The 11,931-nt window shown below is 37.0% G+C and overlaps 1 protein-coding gene across 2 annotated transcripts in view; it reads left to right on the forward strand.

Annotated features, from left to right (window-relative positions):
- The window catches only part of PALMD (palmdelphin), a 53,763-nt gene extending 42,088 nt beyond the window's left edge, over positions 1 to 11,675 (forward strand). For both annotated transcript variants that reach the window (XM_007169541.3, XM_028163323.2), the window contains exons 4-8: positions 3,771 to 3,885; positions 4,023 to 4,056; positions 4,178 to 4,291; positions 5,956 to 7,053; positions 11,320 to 11,675. In XM_007169541.3, the coding sequence (XP_007169603.2) occupies positions 3,771 to 3,885; positions 4,023 to 4,056; positions 4,178 to 4,291; positions 5,956 to 7,053; positions 11,320 to 11,363 (1,405 nt within the window). In that variant the 3' untranslated portion in view covers positions 11,364 to 11,675. The remainder of the gene's footprint in view (positions 1 to 3,770; positions 3,886 to 4,022; positions 4,057 to 4,177; positions 4,292 to 5,955; positions 7,054 to 11,319) is intronic.
- The last annotated feature ends 256 nt before the right edge of the window (positions 11,676 to 11,931 follow it).

Here is an 11,931-nt window from a genome sequence, read left to right on the forward strand (position 1 = left end):
AATTTTGCAATTCTAAGTAATTAGGACCAAGATACTTCCTTATTAACCTATTTAATGAAGAGTTGGTTGTAACTAAGTTATAAAGAAGAGAAAAGGGGTGTGTGTTTGTTTCTATTTTGTTTTCACAAACATATCATGATGTGTCATTTGATGACAACCTCATATTAATTCAGCTTTCACTGAGGACTTGAAAACCTTCGAAAACATTCATTAGCAGATACTCTGACGAGGTTAGCAGGCTTTCAACCTCATATTCTTACCATATTAGTCTAAAGATATTCATGAGAACTACATGACATTACGTTAGGCATGGGCCTCTCTACAGAGGAAAACAACTACCAATACCAGTGCATTTCATACTTCCCTGAGATGTAATTGCCCAGGCAGACCAAGAGTTCTATCTCTGTGCCCCAGGAATAGAAAAGGGCAGAGACAGGAGGAAACTAGCATTTGCCAAGTGCTCGCTATTTCTTTTATTTTATTCCTTATTAAACCTTACGAAGTAGATAACATTGCCCAGACCTCTAAATGCTTAATTGCCCCAGGATTCAGTCCTTGGAATCCCTAATTTTCTAGGAAATCTTATCCACTCCTATGGCTATAAATACCAACTCCCAAATTTATATCTTCAAACCCAGACTTCACTGAGCTCCCAACTTTTATATCTGTCCTCTCCATATCACCATTTGACTGTCTCACATTTAACATGTCCTCACCAAGCTCCTTCCTTCTCCTTCCCAGGTTAGTTTGGTCAATTGCATTCACATTTTTTCAATTATTCAGATTACAAACATTGGAATCACCCTTGACATCTCTCTTTCTGTCACTTCTCATATGTAATCTATCGACATAGCCTGGCAGCTCTTCCTTTGAAATATTTCCAGAATCCAATCACTTCTCACTCTTCTACCAGCAAGGACCCTGGATTAAGCCATCTTCGTCTGAATTATTTCAACAACTAAGACCTCCATGTTTGCCCCCCTCCAGTCTATTTTCAACACCGCAGCCAATGTAATTGTTTAAATTTCATGTCTTGGCATGTTTCTCCTCTGCTCAGAATTCCCAAAGGCTCCCCAAAGGCCTTACCATGCAGAAGGCCCCCTATGATCTGGCAGCTACCCCCTCTCTGACTTTATTTCTCACCACTCACCTCCTTATTCCCTTGCCTCTCATTTCAAGTTTTGAAATTACTCTTCCCTCTCTATGAAGCACACTCCCCCGACACCCTTGTGTGTCCCTCCCTCATTTCCTTCAATCTCTACTCAAATGACACTTTGTCAGAAAGACTCCCCATCACCACACTCTGTAAAATAGAGCCCCCTCCCCAGGCACTCTCCGTCTCCCTTATTCTTCTGTTTGTAGTCCTTATGCTACTTTTTTCATGGAAACATTTTTCTTCATAAATAAATGTATATATGTGTGCATATACACATATTTGTTTATTATGTATATATATTTGTATATATGTGTGTTTATAAGTATATATGAGATGTGTATATGTATATATATGTATATATACGCATATGTATATATATAAAGTCCAGGGCTAGATTTGATCCTGGGTCATACACACACAACATTTACAGGAGTTGGCAAATCTAGCCCTGGCCTACTTTTTATATAGCCATGAGCTAGAAATGGTTTTTATATTATTAAAAGGTTATAAAAGGGAAAATATGAAAGATGAATATGCAACAGAAACCAAATGTGGCCTGCAAAGCCTAAAGTATTTACTATTTGCCGGCCCCTGTGTTAGTGTGTTGTCCACTAGAATGTAAACTCCTTGAGGGCAGGAACTCTGTTTTGTTCACTGTTATAACCCAGCAAATAGGAGAGTGCCTGGTATAAAGTAGATGCTAAACAAACATTTTGAATGAATGAATGAAGACAATGAGACTTAGCAAGGCCTGGTGACTTGTCTAGGGTCACCCAGGAACTTGACAGATGAACCAGAATTCAAACCCAGGTCCGCCTGGTTCCACAGCTGGATCCTGAGGTCCCAGAGCTTTATACAGCAATGACTTGAACCTTCTTGTTTTCTACCCAAAAGCCCCTCATTAGACTGTCTCTAACATGCTGTCAGGTAAAGGACCCTGCAGAACAGGACATGGAGTAGACATGGGGTATTGCAGAAAACCTTTGATAATTATACCATAATAACATTTACATCTGATATCAATTATATGTAATGTGCTTTCAAATACATCACTGCTTCTTAGCTTTACCGTGTTTCTGTATAAAGTAAGGCAGGTGCTATATTCTCATTGTACGTGTTACAAAACTGAGTTTCAGGCAATTTAAAAGAATTGGCTCTCACAAGTAGTGAGTAGCAGAAACAGAATAATCCAGATAGATCACTTTCAGTATAGAACTTTCTACTGTACCAACCAACATATATCCCCACAACTCTACTGATGGGCAAATGTGCTCCATGGATGTGGAGGGAATTTAATAGAATGGCGTCACATCTCAGTAACTTCTAAGAAACCGGAGGTACTGCATTTTACTTGGAGTTCTGTGATATGCAAGAAAACCTCCTCAGCTATAAACAGCCAACTACCAACAGCCAGAGGCAGCAGGAGAGTCAGAATTTTGAAACGAAAGCAATAAGTAGGAGAATGATCTGCTTGACCATAGCTTGGACTTTTATTGGTGTGACAGTAGCACAGGAATTTTGAGCTGCCAGATGCATGACCATCTTAAAGAAGGAAGTCAAAAAAGCTGACAATTATCTTAGCTGACACTAATACCCACAGCTGTCATCTCCTGAACTAGCTGCTATATCTAAGCAGCCATCCTTTGAGGCAGCTGATTTGAGAGCTCAGAGTATTTGGCTGAGAAACTACATGTGTTTCATGGCTGCCGAGGGCCAGCTTTACTAACTTTGTGAATGCTGGTGGTTGTGTGTTTTTATCCAGGATAGAGGTCACGATGCCACACCCTGGAATTAACTTGAATCTGACATGCAGCTCTAAACTAGTCTAGATACCAGCTCAGAAAGCAACAATCTAATTTCAAATGTCTGTTTCTGTCCCTAGGAGTTCCCTTATACTTTGTCAGGCCATGTGATAACATTTTTTTTTTTTTCTAGGAAAAGTAGTCTCTATAAACAGCAGCAGCTGAGGCCACTGTACTAGATTTTGTCCATTTCTCATCTCTTCACTCTACTGAGTATAATATGGTACAACTTTTAGAAAACTGTGAAATTAAAATGAAGTATCATTCTCAATGTTAGGATATGCAGGGTTTTTAAGTGTTAAATAGCTATGATTTTAAATCAAATTTAATAATTATAATGTTACAAAGTGTTGCTTGGCTAGAAAATAAAATTATAATGTTTTCTCCAAACAATTTATATGAAAACTTGTGTAAGAAAAATTAGCAATCTACAGGAAAATGACAGATGGACCATTCCTTTTGGTCCAACTTTAAACTTAAGTCTCTTTGTAAAAGAAATCTCTGTTTCATGTGGAAGTAACATTAGTAGTTGCAATGAAGAAAATGGGACCAAGGGTCAAATATTTTACCTAAGAATCCCCTTTGTCAAAAATAAAAAATAAAAAACTTTAATTGAAAATTGTTAAGCCAAAGTCAGGTATTGGGTATCTTCTATGTACTTAATGTGATGTTTGGTGTGATGCTAAGTTCTTAGAAGGTATCTGGATACTTTCATTCAATATTCCAAGTAAAGTTTGTATATGGGGAATATATATTTGAGAGCTCTGTATTTGTACTGTCTTAAGTAATATAAAGTATATCTTTTTGTTCAGACTTGAGAAAGAGATCCAAGATCTTGAAAAAGCTGAACTGCAAATCTCTACCAATGAAGAGGCAATTTTAAAGAAACTAAAATCAGTTGAGAGGACAACAGAAGACATAATACGGGTAGGCATTAGCTAATTTCAAAACTGAATCCCTCCCAAAGTGATTCCACAAATAGTATATAATTCTTCAAAGTATATCCACATTTAGAATTTATTTTTTAAACTGTATTAATCATGGAGAATTCTTTTTTCTTATAGTCTGTGAAGGTGGAAAAGGAAGAAACATCAGGAGGTATGTTTTTGAGCAGCCTATGCTATGTCTAACTAAAATATTTTTTGATAAGCCCACTGAAATTTTTCCCTTTATTGTAAATATATTCTAAATATATTTTAAATTAATATTAATTTTACAGAGTCAATTGAAGACATCTATGCTAATATCCCTGACCTTCCAAAATCCTACATACCTTCCAGATTAAGGAAGGAAAGAAATGAAGGAATAGAAGATGATGAACAAAATAGAAAAGGTATACGAAAAATCTGTCTTCAATGGTAGGTTCTCAAATTCAGATTTTACAACATCAAATATTAGCAACTTGCTGTGACATTCTATCCTTCCAGATTAAGCAATGGTCCATTTTACAAAGTTCCATGAGGTATGTGAGTCACTTACAAAAGTAGGGATAATGGGGTTACAATATTTATTCTATGCATTTCATTCCCCAGCAAACTAGGTAAGAACAGGGAAGATAAAGGCCTGAGGGAGACAAAAGCTCTTAAAGCAAAGCTCCCCTGCTCAAAAATATCTCTCCCAACATATTCCATGTAGTAGACACTAGAATAAAATGAAATGAAATGAATGAAGTGAAAATATTCCCCTTGAGAAGGCTCGGCATTATTTACCCCCATGTGGGAATGATTTGCATGACACTAATACTTCAAAGCCCCAGGGAAAATGAAGGCTTGTATTGGGGCAGAGAGGGAACCTTTGAATTTTAGAGTGAAAAGAGAAGCTACACTCTATCTGCAGGAAGTAGTCATTCATTCATCCATTCATTCAACAAATATTCAGTGAACCCCCCTACTCTATGCCAAGCTCAGTTCTCACACTAAGAATACAGTAATGAATAAAACACAAAAAATCTCTGCCCTGATAGAGCTGGCATTCTAAAGGAGGAAATAGATTAAAAATTAGGTAAACAAATAAAATACATTAGGAAGTGAAAATGCTAAAGAGAAGAATAAAACAGAGAAGGGGGATAGGGCAAGTGTGGGTGAAGGTGCTGCAGTTTTATTTGGGTAGCCAGGGAAGGCCAAGAACCACTGCACTACAGAGGAGAGATGACATGCAAGATGCATTCAAAGAGGAAGGCGGGAGCACAAAATAAAGCAGGCAGTACAACGTTGTCATTTTGCCCAGGATCCCATTAGCTTTACTCTGCCAGTTAAAATCACAGCCCTCAGGATCCTGCCAGGGACATGAAGCAGATTTCAACTTCCCCAAAATCAACCAGTTCTCCCCAGTTCAGTTGTTTTAGTATAGCTGATATTGCTCTATTTTTAGCCCTTCTTAAAAATGGGAGTGAAAATGAAAAGAAACATAAGGCAAAATGAGAAGCATGTGATTCTAGCCTACTCCCTCCCTCTTCTATACCAGTTCTACATTTAACAACCTCCCAGTTGGGAAAATTTTAGAACACTCCTCTCTAATTTCAACAGGCTGCTGGCCTGTGCAGCAAGGCTGTAACAATAAAATATACAGTGCTTGGCCTTTTATCTACAGTAATGCACAGAGTGACTTATTCTTCCTCACTAAAAAAAAGATCTGATTCCTGAGCAATGTAAAGAATGTAAATCTGTTGCGTTGGATTTATTCATTAGAAAGGGGATATCTTCTGGTTCCCCAATGAAAAGCCTTACCGTTAGGAAACGTCAGTTTCTCTTCTCCAATCAGCTTCTCTTCTTCAATCCTTTCCATTTTTTCAGTAATTTCATACATCCTTACATAAAAACCCATGTCATTAAACTATTAGTCATTATATAATTAATGAATAAAATCAGAAATTTTAAAAAGACATCTCATAAAAGAACACAAAGGGTATACTTAATATAAAAATAAACACTGTGAAAGCTAGCTAGTTTACAAGAGAAAAAGTTAACTAAATCAGGGATCAAACTTGTCTCTCAACAGCTTTGTATGCCATGGAAATCAAAGTTGAAAAAGACTTGAAGACCGGAGAAAGTACAGTCCTGTCTTCAATACCTCTCCCATCAGATGACTTTAAAGGTACAGGGATAAAAGTTTATGACGATGGGCAAAAGTCAGTGTATGCAGTAAGCGCTAATCACAGTGCAGCATACAACGGCACCGACGGCCTGGCACCAGTTGAAGTAGAGGAACTTTTAAGACAAGCTTCAGAGAGAAATTCTAAATCCCCAACAGAGTATCATGAGCCTGTATATGCCAATCCATTTTGCAGACCTACAACTCCACAGAGAGAGAAGGTAACTCCTGGACCAAACTTTCAAGAAAGGATAAAGATTAAAGCTAATGGACTGGGTAATGATGTGAATAGATCCACACGCAGCATGGACAATGGACTTTCAGAGGAGAGCGGCAACAGCTTCAATCACATCAGTCCCATTCGGCCAACACCTCAACCCCGGTCAATGACTCAACAAGCAGAGAAGACACCCCACACCCAGCAGAAGAGGCTGATGACTCCTTGGGAAGAATCAGATGTAATGCAGGACAGGTATGCTTCCTCTCCAAAGGCGGGACTGAGTCCCAGCGAAGCACTAGTTGGGAAGTCAGAACGCCAGGGTTCTTCACCTACTTGCCAGGAGGATGAGGTAGACATTAGATATAATATTGTTCATTCCCTGCCTTCTGACATGGATGAGAAAGAACCCGTGACGATGATTTTCATGGGTTATCAGCAGGCAGAAGACAATGAGGAAGAAAAGAATCTTCTGACGGGATATGATGGGGTCATCCACGCTGAGCTGGTTGTGATTGATGAGGAGGAGGAGGAGGGTGAAGGAGAAGCTGAGAAACTATCCTACCATCCCATAGCTCCCTACAGTCAGGTTTTCCAGCCTGCCAAACCAACACCACTTCCAAGAAAGAGATCGGAAGTTAATCCCCATGAAAACACAAACCATAAATCTCCCCACAAAAATTCCATATCCCTGAAGGAGCAAGAAGAAAGCTTAGGCAGCCCTGTCCACCATTCTCCACTTGACGTTCAGATAGCAGGAGATGGGACTGAGGATCCCTCCTTAACAGGTAACAAAAATGACAAGGCTTGTCACTGCTGTCTAGTCCTGTGATAATCTTCTCTTTGTGTTGTTACCAAACCCTTGTGCTTTCAGCTTTTTTTGACCACTTCATAAACTAATACACGCTAAGATTTTTTTATTAATGCTGATATGAACTGTTATCATCATAAGCAAAGTGATTAAGTCACTTCAAAAGATAAAGAAAGTGAAACAAAAATTTGTTGCCTTATTTGGGTACTGCATTGATTGACCTTAGTAACTTGAAATTCATCTTCTGGCATGGTATGGATGTGAATGTATTTGAATTACTATCATGTTGGATCATCAATATTAGATCTTTTCCCATGAGAATCGAAGCCAGCTCTTTTTTTGTGTCTCTGTGATTTAAACTTCCTACATAAGTTAACAAATTGCCTTAGTTTTGCAAGAGAAAACAAGAAACAAATTTTATTTTCAATGTGATATTTTATTACTTTGTTATATCTTGTTTCTCTATACTTTTATAATTTTATTAATTTTATTTCCTTAACTTTTCTACATTTTAAAAAAGAATATCAGTTTATTCTACATTATCTATAACATTTAATGTCACATAGTCTTCCCTAACCTAGAAATTTTATTTTTTTATTTTCTAAATATTTGCATTCCACATATTCTCATTCTCTGTAAAGTTTTAGAGCTATCTAGCTTTTTTAGCATTGAATAGAAAATAACACTTTTCTACAAAACTGATAGCTCATCAATTTTAGATTCTTTATTATCACTTGAATATTGTATTCTACTTATTTATAACCAATAAATAAGAATATGATAAAATTAATTATAATAGCTGATAAAATTAATTATAATAGCTAAAGACATAAATCAAATTACCCAGACATACGTACTAGATTTTTGAAAGGAACAGTAATTTTAAATGTTCTAATAGAAGAATTTTCATTAAAAAGCAATAACTATTGAGTCCCAGCTAATCCAGCAATCAAAAAACCTGATAATTCTACAGAACTGTTGGTAGTACCCGCACCATTCAGGAAGTATTCTTCCTCTGCAACCGAGAAACCCAGTCTTAGGTTGCCAATAATACAATAAAATGGACCTCTTCCATTTTTTAAGTAGTTAAATTAGACATAACTTTTGTATGTCTAAAAGACATACCTTTTGTAAATTTAGACATATTGTAAATTTAATTATCTGAAGAATTTCTAAACTCTTGGTAAGTGAGCACTTATATTATCTTCCTAAATCAGAGTTGAATGGTGTGTCCCCACAACGGAAACCTGATAAAACTAAAAGCTCCTTTCTGTTATGAGAATGATCAAACTTTGCAGCTTAAATTCATTTTTTAAACAACAACACAGAAGACTTAGAAAAGAGGAGCATGCTGTTTACGGTCCAGAGCAGTGACGTTACGCACTATAAAACCTATTTTTTAACTTGGATGTTAGCCAGCTCCTCCCGAACACCCTTATTCCTTCTCCCCTACCCATGTCAACACATATATCCCAGAGAAAAAGACAGGAAGTGACTAATGTTTCCAGACAACACTAATCATGCCACTGAACTAAAATAGTGAAAACAGGAAGACCTTTTCCAGACAAAGTAACAATACAAATGTTGTACTATCAATCAAATCATCTTATAAACAGAATGCTCCAAATTCCTTGCCTTCTGTTATGATATCATTTTACATTCCCATTTTCCAGTTCACCACGTGGATTACAGAACTGATATTTTTAATGGGTTTTTTAAAATAAGTATATCATATTGACATATGCCCTCAGGGTATGTCTATATTCATAGAATATATAGCCACCTATGCACTTCAATTTCACTAGCACCAACTAGGTTGAGCTTCTCCCTCTAAACGCCTCCCCCCCCAAAAATTACATATTGATACTTGAAAATCCACCATTTCAGTCCATTCCTTTATTTATGGTATAGGTGCCCTACTAAATATAAATATTCCTAGTAGGCATAATAGTTAATAAGTGTAAGTCTCTTTTCTCTTAGTGTAAATGCTGTTATCAAAGCCTGACCTAAGAGCAATTTTTAACTTGGAAAAGAACATGAAGGAGGAAGAAAGGTGGAAAAAGGTGGAGCCTGGAGACCCTAAGGATCAGATTTTTTAGCCAAAACTTTGAAAAGGATAAGACACAACAAGAAAATTTAGGCAAATTTATGTCCATTTATTTATGTATCAATAAATATAACAGGATCATGTTCAAAGCATCTGGCTCAATGCCAGATGCATCCAACGAGTGGCCCCTGTAAGCTTTTACTGGGACTCCCCTACTATCCCCACCAGCCAGACAGTTGACTCCCTTTGGTAATCCTCACCAACCTACTCTTGTACTTCTTTTAGCTCTGTTCTCCCCTCTTACAGATGTCAATGGCATTTCAGGATGAAGAGGTAGGGAAACTCAGCTCCGGAGGATTCAAAAGCTATTGGTGCCAAAATTGCCAACCTGTGGCAACCATTAGGAGCCAAGGGATACTGAGAGTAAGGAGGCAAGCTCTCTTCCCTCAAGTTAAAACCAGCCAAAACTATGCGTCTGAATTGCTATGGGGAGAGGAGATAGAGAACGGAGAAAACAGAAAGGAGAAGTAAAAAGGAGGGCTGATGACTCAGGTCTTTTAGCTGCTACACCAAGGGGCCTTCCCATTGTCAAAAGCTGTGTCCCCACACATCTACTTGGAACTCACACCATCTACTTACCGTAGGCCTAAAGAAAGGAATAACAGACTCTAACAATCTAGAATTCTTTTTTCCCCCTTAAGAAACGGGACAGTGAGTTACTGGATTACCCCACTCCTGAGGATGCAGACATCCAGGATGTCCTTTAAGAACTTCATTGAAAATGCACAGCACGCTGGCTATGCCTGATTTACTGAATCTAAGTTGATGAGTAACTGTAGGGAGGAGGATTTTGCCCCAGCCTTAAAAGAGACCTTCAAAAGTCCCTTAAGATGAACTTTTCCTCTGCTTTCATTTTTGGTATGGGCAAGATAGAGGTCCAAAAATCTCAAAGTAAACCCTATAAAGACTTGCCTTCTGCCTTCTGCCTTCTTGCTGTGGAAGCACAGTCCTGTCCTTCAGTTTCACCATCCGACATCTCCCAGCAATCGACACCATCCTCCTGGCTACAGAGCAAAGGAAATTCTCTCAGCTGGTCCTAAGTTCAAGGGAATATTCTTGATCCTGCCACTGGAAATAATCATTTCCCTTAAAATTCCAAGGGAAATAAAGCTCCTTGACTTCATTTAAATGAAAACATTTCATATAAGTAGAGTGAAAATAAAAATGACCATGGCCTTCTTACAATATTAGATCCCCAACCTTCTCGTATTTGTGAAAAAGAGCTTCTTAGAAATAGGGTCATTTCATTTGTTGACAGACAACTAATATATGGCTGTGAAATAAGAAAACATGATTTCCCTTTTTGATTTTTTTTAATTAAACAAAATTTTGCAAACAGTTAAATAGCTGGTTCTTGGGCCATATTACACATGACTGTAATGATCAGTGCCTTGAAAGCATCTCTCAACTTTTGGAACATGACTGAGACAACTATACTCTGTTCTTAAATATTAATGGCATGATACCAGAACATCAGAGGAATGTTATGAATTTTAAATCTACATTTTTTAAATGGTTTCTACATCCAATATACCATTAGCAGTGAAATATTCTCAAAAAGATAAGTTTGCCCTTTGAAAGTACTTATAACATATCTTGACAAAGACATTTTATCATGACTTCAACTCCTAAATACTGGTTCGTATTGTTTCATTATTTAAAAAATTTGTTCTTGCCATTCTATATCTAAGGATGAAGCCCCTTGGATAACCAAGTTTGATGAGTTAAAAGATAACCCAACCATCATGAATTAGGGTTTATGTCAATGCTTTTTTCTCTTTAGTAGTACATAGCTCAGAAATATGCACAAAATAGTCATTGACTCATAGCTGTTTATCTATGGCTAATAGTGATACTCTGCACTAATCCTGTATTTACTCAATTTATGCTGTGTTTGCTCTTTTAATTTTTATAGAAATAGGTTCCTTCTAGTTCTGAACCTGCTTCTTCCCTAAGTTAACCATAGCTTATTATTTCTACTATCTTTTTATGCTACTAAAACAATGCTCACATTGTTGGATAAAATCATCTGAGGTATGTTTCAAACTTTCCTGCAATCTATGTAATGGTCATTTAGAGTGAAAAGTAAAGCTTTTTTTCCCATAACTCTCTCTCTATTTTTTCTTTATTTTGCAGCCTTAAGGATGAGAATGGCAAAGCTGGGGAAAAAAGTTATCTGAGAGGTGTACCATCTACGTAAACACCCTTTGAAGAAGAAACTAAGAAACATTTGCAAATTTCTCTTCTGGATATTTTGTTTCTTTTTCCTGAGATACAAAAAATTATAATTATACCCATATTAAGCCATGTGAATAAGCAGTAGTCATTATTTGAAACAAATTCCAAAAAAGCTGGGGAGAACAAACTCTTAACTTTTCCAGTTACTTGACATGATTCAGTTGGGGGGGGAAACCAACATATTTTTATTGTATTGATACCAAAGCATTTCTAATAAGAGCTTGTTAAATTTAAGAATAAAGTTATTTAAAATAGCCCGACTATATTTTATTAACTGACCTTGTAATTTTGCTGACACAAAGACTGAAAGATCATAGGAAGCCACTGCACCTCATCACAGAAATATACATCTTCAACTCTGACAAGTAAACATGCCATCCCACGTCAACAAGGCTCTAAGACAACTACATCCTCCTGCCAAGGACCAACTCAATTGAGATTTAAAACTCTTTGCATACATTTTAAAGGTGCATGCAATAATTAGCCTCATATTTTGGGACTGGATTTGGA

This window comes from Balaenoptera acutorostrata, chromosome 1 (genome assembly GCF_949987535.1).
Source record: "Balaenoptera acutorostrata chromosome 1, mBalAcu1.1, whole genome shotgun sequence".
NCBI classification, from domain to species: domain Eukaryota; kingdom Metazoa; phylum Chordata; class Mammalia; order Artiodactyla; family Balaenopteridae; genus Balaenoptera; species Balaenoptera acutorostrata.